The 14,376-nt window shown below is 42.5% G+C and overlaps 1 protein-coding gene across 12 annotated transcripts in view; it reads left to right on the top strand.

Annotated features, from left to right (window-relative positions):
• LOC114874382 (potassium voltage-gated channel subfamily H member 6) overlaps positions 1-14,376 on the top strand; it is an 89,586-nt gene that overhangs the window by 9,393 nt on the left and 65,817 nt on the right. For all 12 annotated transcript variants that reach the window (XM_029183596.2, XM_029183587.2, XM_029183589.2 and 9 more), the window contains exon 2: positions 6,176-6,406. In XM_029183596.2, coding sequence (XP_029039429.1) covers positions 6,277-6,406 — 130 coding nt within the window. In that variant the 5' untranslated portion in view covers positions 6,176-6,276. The remainder of the gene's footprint in view (positions 1-6,175; positions 6,407-14,376) is intronic.

Raw genomic sequence — 14,376 nt, 5'->3', positions numbered from 1 at the left:
ATTTTTCCGTAAGCTTTCGATAGACATCGTTTCTTTCCTAGCGAGAACGTCTTCGAAGCTTCGCGAGGATCGCCTATGAGATTATTTTAGCGAAGCTATCGAGAGAATTCATCGATTGATTTGTCGTCGATCGCTTAGCATTCCTCCGCCGCTTCTTTGGCTGGAATATTTCGTGAATTTTTTCTCTCTCGCACGGTGACGCGTTGCCAACAAACCGATCGATTGTTTGTTTTGCTCGATCATCTGTTCGAGAGGCGGGAAAGAGATCATTAATTTCCGAACGTTTCTCTTCGTCCGCTCGAACGGCGGACCATGGAGAGAGGAACAATTTTAATTTAATTTTGTATTTCGTATTATTTTCATTTTCCAAATGTGAAACTGTTCATTCACTGATTATGGGAATAAGTTAACTCTCGGACGACAGACCATGGAGAGAGTCCCAATTTTAATGTAATTCTGTATTTCATATTATTTTCATTTTTTAATTTTACATTGTTCTTCTAAAAATTATTCTTCGAACATTTGAAACCGTTTCATTAAAATATCATACATTCAACTTTAAATGAATGTCCTTGTATAGATTTTGTAAATTTGGGTCACGATGGTCACGAGCTTCGTTGTTCAAGGGTGAACATGTTAATAGTAGAAACAGTGATAGAAAAATATGGAAAGATGTCCGTAATAATTTTACTTATTTGTTAACAAATTTCAAATTTTCGAGGAAATATATAGGTTTAAGGGTAAAAAGTAAAGATTTCATAGAAACTCACTGTGCGATACGAACGAATGGTCATTTTTCACCGATTCACTTTTCACACCTTTCTTTTTTTTTGACATTCTATCGCAGGCGTTAATCATATCGTACAGAAGGATGTCGTTTTAAATCGATTTCGATGAAAAACGTTTCCAGCATTTTCGCCTAGGCGTTAATGTGATCGTGTCGCGTGCAAAATACACGTCCATGACTCGTGGCATCTGTGATTTAACGTAGACCACATGCGTCGCTAAAATATCTTTCGAAATTGAGTACTGGCCTAGGCACCATTCAAATTAGCGTTATAAATACGCGAGATATCGTGCTGGAAGGATTTCGTCCCAGCATTCTTGTGTTTCTCTGAAAATTATAATAGCCCGTTGAGTATTTAGGTTGTCGCGGGACGCTTTTACACGTAGAAAATAACGAATCGCTGATTAACAGCTAGAACGGACCAGAGAGAAATTTCTTTCTCGCTAAAATCGAAGATAGTTGGGTGAAAAATATTCTAATATAGAATTAATCCTCGTCGGAGTCATTTTGACCCAATTACAGAAATAAAATATGGAAAAAGGTCGAAAAGTGTCGAAAGGTTAATTGTTGGAAAATTTTGAAAAATAATAATGTGATTTTATTTGTAAAATAAATTGTCCGAGCGGCTTCTAAAATGCAATTTCACAGTGCGCTGACTTCTCCTTTATTTTGTCTTTGAATTATTGTTCTTTTTCTTCGAAAGTTTATTTAAAGCGTTCATAAAGGATAGTAATCGCGTCTGGTATAAAGCGAGGCGCAATTTCCCTTCTCCGAGCGTCCAGCCACGAAGTTTGTTATTTTTCATTTTCTCGATGCTCCGCAGCCGATTTACGGCTCTTTGAAGATCTCTCCTTTCGTTTGCTCGGTGCACTGCTCGATGTATCCCGCGACAACACGTTCTCACAATCGTTTCGAATGTTGTTTCATGCATTCGGATGCTAAATGAGCACGAGGTTTCATTGAAGATATCGGTCTGCTTGTTTTTCTTGAAACGTAGCTTTGCGGTTGAAGAATACCGTTCGAATTCGATGATAATAAACCGACGATGAACTAGAAATATCTATTCAATTATACCTACTCGAGCATCGAACACCGGGAGATCCTAATGATTGTCTTCAGCAATTACTCTGTTCAACGCGTAATAAGTTTATCGTCGATAAAACGTTCATTCGTTGACCCTCGAAGAGTCTGGGTCAATCGAGACGTAAACTTACTTAAGGTTAAATATATAACTTTAAAAGGAAGGAGTTTCATATATTAGGAGAATAATTTTTAAAGTAATAATTTTTACACGAAATACAAAATTGAATTAAAATTGGGACTCTCTTCATGGTCCGCCGTCCAAGGGTGAAAACGTTGAGATTCAAATATGTTGGAAAGCTTTGAAACTATTGTATTATTCTTTCACGATACATTAAACGTGCCGTGGCATACTTATCGTAAAGTGCAATAGTGCATATTATTTTAGTTTCTCAGAAATTGTCCGAAGTTTTCCGAAGGAAAGATTTAAGAGTAGTGGATGCGTCGGCGAATAAATTGAAATTCACGAAGTTGCCAAAATTCACGTTTCCACCGTCACACATTCTGTTCTATCGAAAGATCTTTTCTTTCTCAAAAAGATCTATTATGTATTTGTAATTTCAAGTAAAATAATTCCTCGCTATATTTATCGCGCGTCGATGACTCCCCGCGGCGGTTCTCGCGTTGAATAAATTATTACAGATTTTCATCGGATCCGCAGTTCGATGTCGCAACAAGGTAGTTAGCTGATTTTGATCGATTCAAAATAACCGTTTTGATCGATTGTTCCCAACGAAGAAATGACGTGGTTCCTTGAAATATTCCGATGCGTTGAGTTACGATCTTAAAACTGTCGTTCATTCGTAGAACTTCTATTTTCTTCTGCGACACCAGGCGCAAGTTGCGTTCTTGGCACCGAAGGCCTGCCGCTGTTGCATACTCGAACGCAGTCCTCGTGGACGACGTTTTAAAGAAAATCGTGTACCAGATGGATAACCAACGACATCGTGGGAGAAAAAGAAAAAGTTGCAAGGAAAATTACCGGGCTTATTCGTTTCTTCAAGCACGACACGTGTGCGGACTCGTAATTCAACGAGTCGTTCCACTTTCTTGATCTCTAAGTAGTATAGCCATACGGCAACGTAAACAAGCATCGACGTTATCGGTGATAAATTTCTGCTGTCGATCGGGATTCAGGATCGTACTATCCAAATATTAATAAATAAATAAAAGGATTTTTTAACATTTTGCAGATCGATAAACTTAGCAGAGTGAAATATTAATAAAGTGAAATTCTCAAGTATACTTCCGTTAATAATCTATTCTAAACTCGATTAGTAAACTTAAAATTGTGAGAGGGAAAGATTCCGCGAAACGCGCAACCTTTAAAGTGTTAACAACATCGACAGCTATTGCAGATACCCGTACTCTACCGAAGTTCAGGATCGTTTCAGAATAACAAAAGTGAACAAAAAGGCGGGTAATTTCTTTTGATCAAACGTGTCAACCTCGTTCAAACGACGTACCTAGTAATTCAACCAACCTCTTCGTTCTAAACACGGTATCGACAGGTTGGAGGCGTTCCCTTTTCTCTTCATTCCCCCCCATACCCCCGACCAGGTTTTATCGCGCGGCAGCCTCTTTCGACCTGGGTCACAGACGGATCACGGGCCAGTTCTATGTTTATATATACGATGTTTAAATCGAACCGCGTGAGCGGATTTAACTTTAACACGACGACAAGGTCGCTCCAGCTTGTCACAACACTGTCGTGGACTAGCGTGACTCCGTCGTATTTTCGGGTATTCGGGTAAGACGAATCGGCCACCGGTTTACCGTTCAAGGGCGGGTGGAAAGATAAATCGAGAATCATCCCGTAGAATGTACCATCCGCGTCATCCCTTGAAACCGTTGAATTGCATTCGGATTGAAATTGGGTAAAATTTGAGGGATTAGGGAGAATATGGAGTTGCAGAGACGTGGTCGGTTTAGCGGGCCGGAAAGATAAGAACTTGTCCGGTTCGGTATTCTGGAACAGCGCGGACCGCAAAGTAGTTCCCGTGGCGAAGCGACATCCTTGGCAAAGGGCCCAGCCCTGCGAGCCTGTCACCGATGCGAACTCGGCAAAATCTATTTCTAGTTCGGCCGATAAACTCGGCTTCGGATACGATTCGTAAAAAGAACTGGCTGTATACATCGTTTCTCTCCCGCTACCTATTTGTTTCTCCTTCGCGTTGCAACACCTTCTGAATTAGCCTTTCAAAGTCACGCTCGGCGGAGAATTTCTTTGATCGCGAAACCGTTTAGGGGATGCTCGTGGGTCGTTGAACGACGAGTAGGAGGGAAAAATTGAGATTTCAACGAGCCGCGTGTGAACAGGGTATGCTGTAAATTTGCTGGAAAAGTTACGTCGCTTAATTATTCCAAACGCTTTGCTAACTGTTTCTAACGGATGAATCGACGTGACTGGGGTGTGAAATTTTCCAAGAGGGTGCTTTCCAACAGGTGTGTCGCGAAAATTCCACTATTTTTATTTCATCGTATAAAATACTTGCTAGTTTGTAGTATAAATAAATGTTTGTCGTTACTTAATTAAAATCCACAAGGACTACCCGTTCGATAGAAAGGGTTACCGCTTCGATTCTAATCATACGCTGGCACATTATCGACGCGATTGTCCGCTGCACGCCGTCTATTATTCATCGATTCACGAAGGATGAACGGTTAAACGTCAACAGAACCGAATTCGATTTCCGTTCTGCACTTTAAACGGTTCACCAATTGGTCACGTAACATTCAGGATAATTTCATCGGGCACGTTGCCGTCGTGTTGATCAACAATGGCCATTGGCCTGGAGTTTAACGGGCCAGGGAGAGATGTTCCTTCGTATTTTCAATTTCCTCTTCGTTAAACGCGATTGTCCTTTGCAGAATGTTTAGGCATTAGCGAAGATTGACGGGGACGTAGGTACGGTAGCCGTGGAACGCGATTCAATTCGACGTTCTCGTGGTTGACATTTCTCTCGAATTCTAGTACGACGTCGGTACTCTTGCGACGCCGCTCGAAAATTGTCGCCTTCGAAATTTGCGCACCAATCAGACCCGTTCGCGTTCGCGTAACTAAGATTTTTCTTAAGGTCGGCTCGCTTCTCCTAACTTTATTCCAAGTGACGAGTAATAAATAAGCTTATGAATTCTCCTGACAACCCTTATTTAATATGTACCATTTTGGAATCTTTATTAATTGAACACCCTCTTTTTAATAAACTTCGCACGAGCAGTTTTCTCGTGAAAGTATCTTGAATCGATATTTATTTTTATAAGAAGGGCTTGCAATGTTGCAACCCCTTGATGATAATTGCAATCTTTTCACGCGAGCTTTCGGTTCGTTGAGCAATCGAGAAGGGTTGAAAACACTTGGGAAATTTAATACCTTAACGACCCTTGTTACATTTGCTCTGTTACCGCTTTCAATGTAATTCATTATTTCCTGTAAATATTTCTGAAAATTTTTACTGGATACTTTTTAACCCGCTAAAGGGTTCATTAAGTCGGTGGTAGGAGACAAAGGGCGTATTAATTTCTCTCTGGCAACGTGGACGGAGCGTCTGGTGTACCCGCATACATACTAATTTTAGCATCACACGTGTAGATTTACGGCAGAAGGCACCCTTTGAGGCGCGCAATGAAAAATGTCCAAAACCGTCGCCGAGTTAGAAACGAGCCGAATTAACCGAGGCTTACGACGTCTGCGGCAAACGAGCTTAATGGGCGGTACCAAAATATTTTATGGTGTGCACTCTAAGACCGCCGCCAGATTTAGGACGAAGGTCGCAATGGGAGCGCGAATTTTCGTGATTTCGATCCTCCGCCAGACATCTTTTCTCTTCAATGCTTGAAATCTATTTTGTGTTTGTTTTCTTTCGTTTTAATATCGCCATAATAAATTTGTCGTCGGACTTGTGTTTCTTCCTACATCCTCCCACGCGATTCGTTCCTAACGCGTCTGTTAATTTTCAAAAATCGACGACTTATAAATACTTGTTCGTTTACTTATGCCCGTTATAACTTGTCTATCTCTACCGCGTGGCTGACAAGAAAAGATAATTTCGGACAAAGTCAGAAAGCATGCCAACCACGCGCTCTAATGAGCCGATGAAAATTCACTGTAGTACCAGATGCTCGCTATACTCTGTCCTTTCATACATTCCAGCAATCCGAAATTTATTTTAGAGGATCTGACTTGTTTCAGAAATTTCGAATTGTTGAAATATTGTTAGAAATTTGAAAATTTTCAAATTTTTCTAGGACCCGAAAGTAATGCGATATCGCAAAAGACTGATATTATTCTGATCGATTTGTTCGCAGATCGAAGTTTTTTAGTGGCCAACGCTCAACAAGGACTATGTCACATAATATATTGTTCGGACGGTTTCTGCCGGCTGACGGGCTTTTCGAGGGCGGAAGTGATGCAGAGACCGGCGATTTGCGAGTTCCTTCATGGGCCAATGACGTCCCCCCATGCGGTCGCAGCCCTTCGCGACGCCCTCGCCGCCGGCGTCGAAAAGCATTTCGAGATCCTTTACTACAGGAAAGACGGTGAGTCGTGAAACGTTTCTTCGATTTCACAATTATCTAATCGCGCACCGGTACTCGATATCCTTCGCTTTCATCTATAAACGGCCATCTTATTGATTTTACCGCAATGTTTACCTGCTTATCCATGACAAACAGCCGAGTCTACGATTCCGTGTCCTTTCTGTCTACCTTTTAACCAAGGCGAATGGGTCGTTCGTTTTTCACCGGATCTCGCGAATTTCATTTATCCGTCGACGTTACAAATTCTCAGGAGTGTAAGATGAAAAATTTTGGTATCAGCCGCAAGCCGGTGAGATTTCCGGGAATCGAAGAATCCGTAGGAAACGGAATGCCGGACATCCTGGATTCCTATCCGGTGTGTCGACTAATCCCGTCTTGGCAAGACCTTACAGCTTTCCTAGGGACATTGTTTCTTGGATTTTCAAGAATAGGCTAAGCGATTTGTGTGTTTGCCAAGTGGCCTCTCAGAAACGCTCTGATATTTTCTCAGTGTTTCATTGTCTATTGTCATCGGTACACTAAATATAATATCATAAATTTATCGCTCGCTGAGTAATGAAAATTATTTAAGAAAAATAAAGAATAGCCACGAGGAAGATTCGTGTACATAGTTTTCCATTTGTCAAATTTACGACGACGTGGAAATACGTACGAAAGATGATTTAGTATCCGACGAACCGCGAGGTTTTCAAATGCTTCGAACAGCTGTAAAGTTTCCTTTAAAGTACTTTCCGTTAATCTTGGAAAGCGGTCAGTACTGTTAAATGTTTCCACTGGTGCCTTAGTTTAAAACCATCTTTACTCTTCCACTATACCCCCGCTTTATTACCCATTTGTGTAAAGTTTATCATTTCAATAATTCCTTTCGCTCTGCTATTCCCGCCAACGTGTCTGCAGTTAAACGACGAAATCGATACTGTCAATTTGCACGAACTAAACGGCAACTAATAATACTCAGCCGTATCTTAGATACCGTGTTGATGAATTAAAATATGCAGTCAGAAACGCGGGTCAAGGTCGTCGAATTCGGTGATTTGAAAGGGCAATTTTCTGTCACTTTCTTTCTTTCCTGTTTTTTTTTTTTCCAATATCTTCAGGGAGACATTTTTGACGGCACGGAATAATTTCCGATCGATGTAATCGAAGAAGGGTAGTGATTTTTCTGGACACGAATCACTGATACGTTTCCCAAGGGTTCGTAAGAACTGTTTCGTTATTTAGAGCGGGAAAATTGAATTTATTCTCGGGTCGATGCTTGGCTCGAACTCGATTTTACCGTAGTGTCTGACCTTAGGCGCGGTGAGATCGATAGTAACTACTGTATAATTTATCATAGTCATAGCTCGAAGCCCACTGGTCCACCTTAGTTACCCCGCTTCGGTCCCTTCGCCGTTACATTTAGATTTCCACACATGAACAATGGAAACCAATGCGTTCTTCTCAAATTATTACCGAATTTCTTCATTTTCATCTTCGAAACTCGACCAAAGACCGATCGATTTTTCCCCTACTTTTCCACCCAAAGATTTCGCTTTTTTCTTTTCTACTTGCATTACTTTCTTTTAGAAGGTCTGCGAGAATTTTTTTGCCAGAAGTAATCGGAAAACCGAGGCGAGAGCAAAATACACACGCGCGATGAGTTGAAAAAGAAATGAAAGAATAGGGAAAGAGAGAAAAGCCGTAAACACAATGTTACATGTCTCGGCTAGCGAAGTCATTTATTATTTACTCGTCGTTTCGCGAAGATGATAATAAACGATTGATCGAATACTCCTGTAAATCGATCCGCTGCATTGCTATTTACTGTTCACCCAACTACGCTAATCCACCCCGACTGTCCTGCAATACGCTCCCTCTGTACGGTACTTACTTTCAGGATTTATTTCATTTAACATTTGGAATTAGTTTCCCAATGGCCCCGCCAAAATTGGGAACTCAGGTTCGGTATATAACCTAAATTGACTACCAGAAACCGATTAAAATTGGTTTCAGAGTTGGATGTCTTACCATTTTTTAGATATCGTGGTACAATTTTGTACACAATTTTGGGACTACGTATGCGCTATTCGATACTGAGCATGCGCTATTCGATACTGCGCATGCGCTATTCAATACTGCGCATGCGCTATTCGATACTGCGCATACACAGAACCTAACCTAATCTAACCTAACCTTATCACGATATCTCGAAAACGGTAAGACATCCAGCTCTGAAACCAACTTTAATCGGTTTCTTGTAGTCAATTTAGGTTACATACCTAACCTGAGTTCTCAATTTTGGGGGGTCATTCTGAAACACAACCAACATTTGTACCAATTTGACAATCTCCTATCTCAATTGCATCGTATCAATCGTCAGATTTCTCTGTTGATCGACGTGAAGGAAATGAACGTCTGTCGATAGATAGGGGTTGAAATGTCAGCATTTTATTACGCTGCTCTGCATAGTACGCATTGCCGTGAGTGTAAAGTTTCTCGATACTGACCTTGGGACCTGCTGTGCAACCTTGACGGATTCCGAGAGTATGGAAAATTAATCGATCAAGTGCGGAGTTTGAAACTATGACTCGCCGCACGGACTGGACAAGTTTAGTTATAGCGGTGTTAGGTTAAAGGATCGCCGAAAGGTAACCCTCGGATTCGCCACTAAAATATTAACCGTGTCTTTTCAATTCGCTCGATGAATTCCATAGAAATCTTGATACAAAGTAGAACGATCTGATAAATTCATCGACGGTTGGGATCAGCCGTTTTTATTAGGAGAAATCGACAGTTCCTGTTTCCCAAGAGTATCGATATCGCTCTTCATCAGCCACATCAGCAGCTGTGGCCATTTCGCGAAGACCTCCTCGAGAGTGGTCTCTCAGGTTGTTACGCAACCGTATATACGAGCACGAGGACGGTGTTTGAAACGGCCAAGAATAGCCCCGCTTCTGTTCCATCCCCTTCTCTTGTTCCTGAAACGCCCACCCTACCCCTTCCGTCGATCGTACCCCTTTTCGTGTGTGTCCCCACCAGGTATGCCGTGTAGTCAATGACATCACGGAAAGCCGCTCGACTTCCCTTTCTTGCTACATCCGGCACACCTAAGCTACTGTCGACAGGTGACGTTACACCAGATGCTTTACCTCTCTTTCCCCTCCCTATCCTCGCGTCCCTCGCTTCCTGCCACTATATTTCATCGTCTTACAAGGAACTCTCGTCACCTCAACGTACATTTTTCCTTCTCATCCCTTAACCAATTGCCGAACACTTTTAGTTTTAAAATCGTTTCCAGAAACGCACTTCTTTTTAAATTGTTTATTACTGCCATTGGAAATTGAGTGTCAGTTTAGAAGTGAATATTTTTCCAGTTTTTCCAGGAAATGTATAAAATGCTAGCTTCTATAGCCATCGTTTGATCATTAAAGCAACTCACAAATAATTAACAAATAAACTGATAATGTTTCTTTTTTTTTATTAATGAAAGTATGCAGGACGTCTATAACCGTCGTTTGCGGCGACGGATTAACTTCTATCGAAAAGGTGACGATTATAAAAGCGTCTCAGGCCAGTGACACCTCGATGATCGTTCGAATCCGCGTCGCTGTCCGGTCGTCTCGCGCTACGCCGTCAGTTGGTCGCGAGGACGCTGGGGAAGGCTGTCCTCCGAATTTCGTACGCTTCGCCGGGGGAGCCGAGCGCTAAGACACTGCCTAAGGTGCGAGCCTGCAGTCTTCGTAACGACAGCGAGCCAACATTAGTGTCGTTCGTTCGTTCGTGATTTTCCTCGGATTCTCTTCGTTAGTGCGCGCAGTTTAAATTATTAATCAGCAGTGACGAGGGGGGGAGAAAAGAAATGCGTCCCTCAGAGATTACCGTGTCAAAGATTGATACCCGTAAATATCCGAATGTCAGCTTGGCAAGAGATTAAAAGAAAATCGTGGAAATATTAGTTTCTCGAGCACGTTGGTTTCGCTGCCCTCTTGGGAGGAACGTGTCGTTGTTCCTCGCGAACATTGGAATCGATTTGCTCGCAAAGGGAGCCGGAGACGAGCCAGAGAATAGCGGGATGAGCTGTGACGTGGAGAGCCCGGATGAACAACGCGAATGGATCCCCATGAAATTGTAGGTTAATTTTACTTGCTCTCGCGATTCCAATCTCTCTCTGTCTACCTCGCCTACCTTGTTCGACCACCGAGGTTTCGAAGTTGCCTCATTAAAGAACGCTATTACCTCGTGGCAACCCGGCTGGGATTTTCATCGCAAAGTGTACCGCACCGTCTATCATTTTACCAGCAGTTTTATGAATTTCTCCTCGTTCGTGTTACTTGAATGGCTTTTTCTCCCCTTTCGTTTGGGTGTTACTTGTTTCGTTGCTGATTCCGTTCTCTAGCTCGTCGAGAGTTTCGACACGTTCGGAGTCGTTAAAGGGGGAGGCATTTGATCTTCGCCAAAAAAAAGGAACTTGACATTTTTCCCGCGTGTTCGTTAAAATAACTGTGGAACGGTGACATTTGTCAATAGCCTTTTCTGTTCTGATAAAGGCAGAACGCTTTCACAAGTGGAGCTGAAAAGCGAGCCGAAGAACTCGTCGAAGGGCAGGAAACGAAAAGGTCAAACCGGACCAAGCCCTTTTGGCGACAAAGGATGGGGTTCGTTTGCGGAAGGGGAAGGTCGAATTCACGGCAGTCCGTTCGATATAATCCAATCTTTTGTTATTCGGAGGGAAAGAGGTGTAGGAATGTTGAAGATAAGAAACATTGTCGGCTAAAACCGTCCACTTTTCGCGATAGATCGGCCCGATAGCCATTCGAGATCGCGGACCTCGTGTGTGGAGAACCTTGAACGATCCCATTCGGCTCTAAATACATTTCCTGTCCTACCTTCCGCCCAAGTGTACGATCTCCTTTCATTTCCTCTTCCGGAATTTTACCCCGGATTAAACAGAATCTATCGATACACTGCTGAGGCTAAATCAGAAGCAAATTCTATTACTCTGATTACTAGATTCTATAAAATTTCATGCGCCACTCACCGACGACTCTTTCACGGTAATTAACGTGCTATCAATCGATCGAGGCATCTTTTCTTTTTACAAAGGGTGACTCTTGATCAAAGTGGAGGAATCAAAGAATACCGAGCTCCGTCAAAGGTAAATCGTATGAATCCTTTTGAAGTTCATCGGATCGCGTCTCGTCGAAGGAACCTTGGTGGATCGTTTTTCGAGAGCCGTTGTATTTTCAAGGCACCTTGACTTGGCGAAAATAGACGTATACTCTGTTCATCTTGTCCGCCGCATCGGGCCGGTCGGTCGAATTATAGTGGCGCGTGATTAGGGTCATCCGTAGTAAACCAGGTGAACGTCTCTCCCTTTTCGTTGCTCCTTTGTGGACGTTTGACATTTTCCTTGGCCGGTCACGTGGCTGTTTTTGGCGAGTAGTAGCATCGTCCACGAGCACGACGACGAGGAGAGGAGGTGGAGGTGGAGGAGGTTCCGCGGTTCGCAAGCCTGAAAGCACAGTTTGGAAAGGGAGCGAACATGAGCAGTAGATAGGTATACCAGAAGAGAGAGAGAGAGAGAGAGAGAGAGAGAGAGAAAGAGACACGAACGCATAGAGGAGAGGAAAAGAGAGAGAGTATGCTATTTCTGTGCACTGGTTGGCCTGCAGAACTCGTAGCCACGTCACAGGGGCATTGCACTCGGTGACGTCACGAGGGCACCGCGTCATCGACCAATTGGAGGGAGCCGTTAACCCATTAACCACTCTGGCTGTTCGTTCCACTGCGGTATCGTGACCTCCTCACTATCCACCAATCGTTTCGCTAGTTAAGCTATCCGAAGATCACATCGAGGTGAAAATTACCAGGTGTCTAACCGTCCCAGCCATCTGCTGTCTTCCCCTTTGTCGCATCGACCTTACATCTCCTCTTCTCGTTGAAAACCCTTTAACCCTTTCGGGCACGTTCAGGAAAATTATCGCGAATACCGTTTCCAGTGTTTTACTCGTAATCGATGGGCAACGGACGCAAGGTCGTCACCGAGTAACCGGATGAGGAAGGGCCATGTGTAAATTAGAGGAATCAAAGCGGACTGGATATATTTTCGGACAAGACGAGCATCCCTTTTAGGATACTTATTTATAGGAACAGCTTGGCTGTGCAATTTCACCGATTCGTTTGTCTATCAATCTATCCTCATAGAAATTCAACTGGATATCCGAAACTGAATGTTCACGTTTAGTTTTCAACGTTTACACCTTTCCGTAACGATTTTCTTCTTCTTTCTCGCTGAAAAATACGTATCGACACGATTCCTCGCCATTGTACGATCTAAAAATATTACGAAACGACCTTCGAGGTTTTATCGAGTATCGTTCGTATTGTCGAACAAATCGTGGAGCGAAATTTTCGAAGGTGCCGGAGATTGGTCCGCCGGCAAACTCTGAAACGTGGAGAAATTTTTCCTACCGACGAAAAAAGCTAACGCGCTCGATGACGGTTCGACGTGTCGGTTCGTCGACACGGCAACATTTTATTCCCGGCTCGTGTTTTTGCCGGTTACAAAGCGCCATAGAATTCTGCACGTGTAGACGCCTATCGTGAGAACATTAGAAGTATCAACAGGAGTTTATTAGTGTCTGCCAGTCGACTCTTCTCGAAATAGATACGGACCATTGGACTCTGTCGAGGACATAGTCATCGCGAAACTGTTACACACTCGGCCGACTGTTACGTTAACGTTCGTCATAAAGCGTCCCGACGCCTCGACCAAGTTATCATTGACTTGGTGACTTCCATTCTGTCTTGCCGAATTGGCAAGTGGACCACTTTGTCGCGAGTAACGTAGGGCTATTTGAATTAGAACGAGCCGAAAATTCTTGGTTCAATAGCTGTGAAAAACGCTCAAGAATGATAGAAAAGAAATTTCTAAGGGAATCTGTTAATTATTTCTACTTTTATCAAAGTAGGGTAAAAGGACCAGTAGATGGACAGTTTAGCTGATTCTGAAGGTTATATCAAGTTTTCTTTTGAAAATATTCGTTTCATAAAAACAACAAATCAGAGATTTTTTTCAGAGAATAATTAGATGGATAATAAAGCTAATTTACATGTTTATTTATAAATTTCTAATATTATCAATACAATCATACATTATATTCTTTACTTTTAACTTTTACGACTAGCACATGATGGTAACATGACCTAGCAGTATAAAATATTCTTCGCGTATAAAACAAATTTTCATAAAAAATATTAAGTTTATGAAACAATAAATACCTATCTTTTCTACAAAATGAAAAAAGATTAAAAATCTAGTTTCTTTTAGAAGTATCAATTAATCTTCGACGTCCATTTATCGGCTTGCTTACTCTATGAAACTTACGAAAAGAGCGACTGCTTTCCAACGTGAATCGATCGTTTGTGTTTTATACAGTAGATGGATTATTAGTTGTTTTCTCAGAGGGAAGACGATACGGCCCGTTGAAAGAGCATCGTCGTTCACCCTCCTTTTTCTCGTCAAGGACGTTGCGTTGAATGCTCCTCGGGTACATTCAACCACCGTTGCTTGCGCATCCCTTCCCGTTTCTCAATCCTTCCCGTCTCCTTCCCCCGTTTCCCTTCTTCTTTTTCCTTTCTTCCGGTAGCCCTCTCGGCTCGTCCAATATTCCTCCCTCGCGTTTCTCGTAGTCGTGGTCGTTCCGCTGAAAGCTATGCACGAGGACCTAACGAGACCCGGACTACTCGACCGGGACAAAGCAAGTGTTCTCAACATCGGCCGACTAACGCTTGTTGGTCCTTTAAACCAGATTTTACATTTTTATCAACAACGCCGTACGAGTGAAACGTCTGTCAAGGATTATCTTGAATTAATTTAAGGGTGTTACAAGAACGGACTAAACGATATGTTTTAAAACGAATGCGACTCTCGATAACTTTCCGCATTTCGGGTTGTAGAAAAGGAGATTTCTGGGTAACGAAAACTCGAC

The sequence above is a fragment of the Osmia bicornis genome, chromosome 10 (genome assembly GCF_907164935.1).
Source record: "Osmia bicornis bicornis chromosome 10, iOsmBic2.1, whole genome shotgun sequence".
Taxonomy (NCBI): domain Eukaryota; kingdom Metazoa; phylum Arthropoda; class Insecta; order Hymenoptera; family Megachilidae; genus Osmia; species Osmia bicornis.
This window is presented reverse-complemented; position numbering and strand designations above follow the sequence as displayed.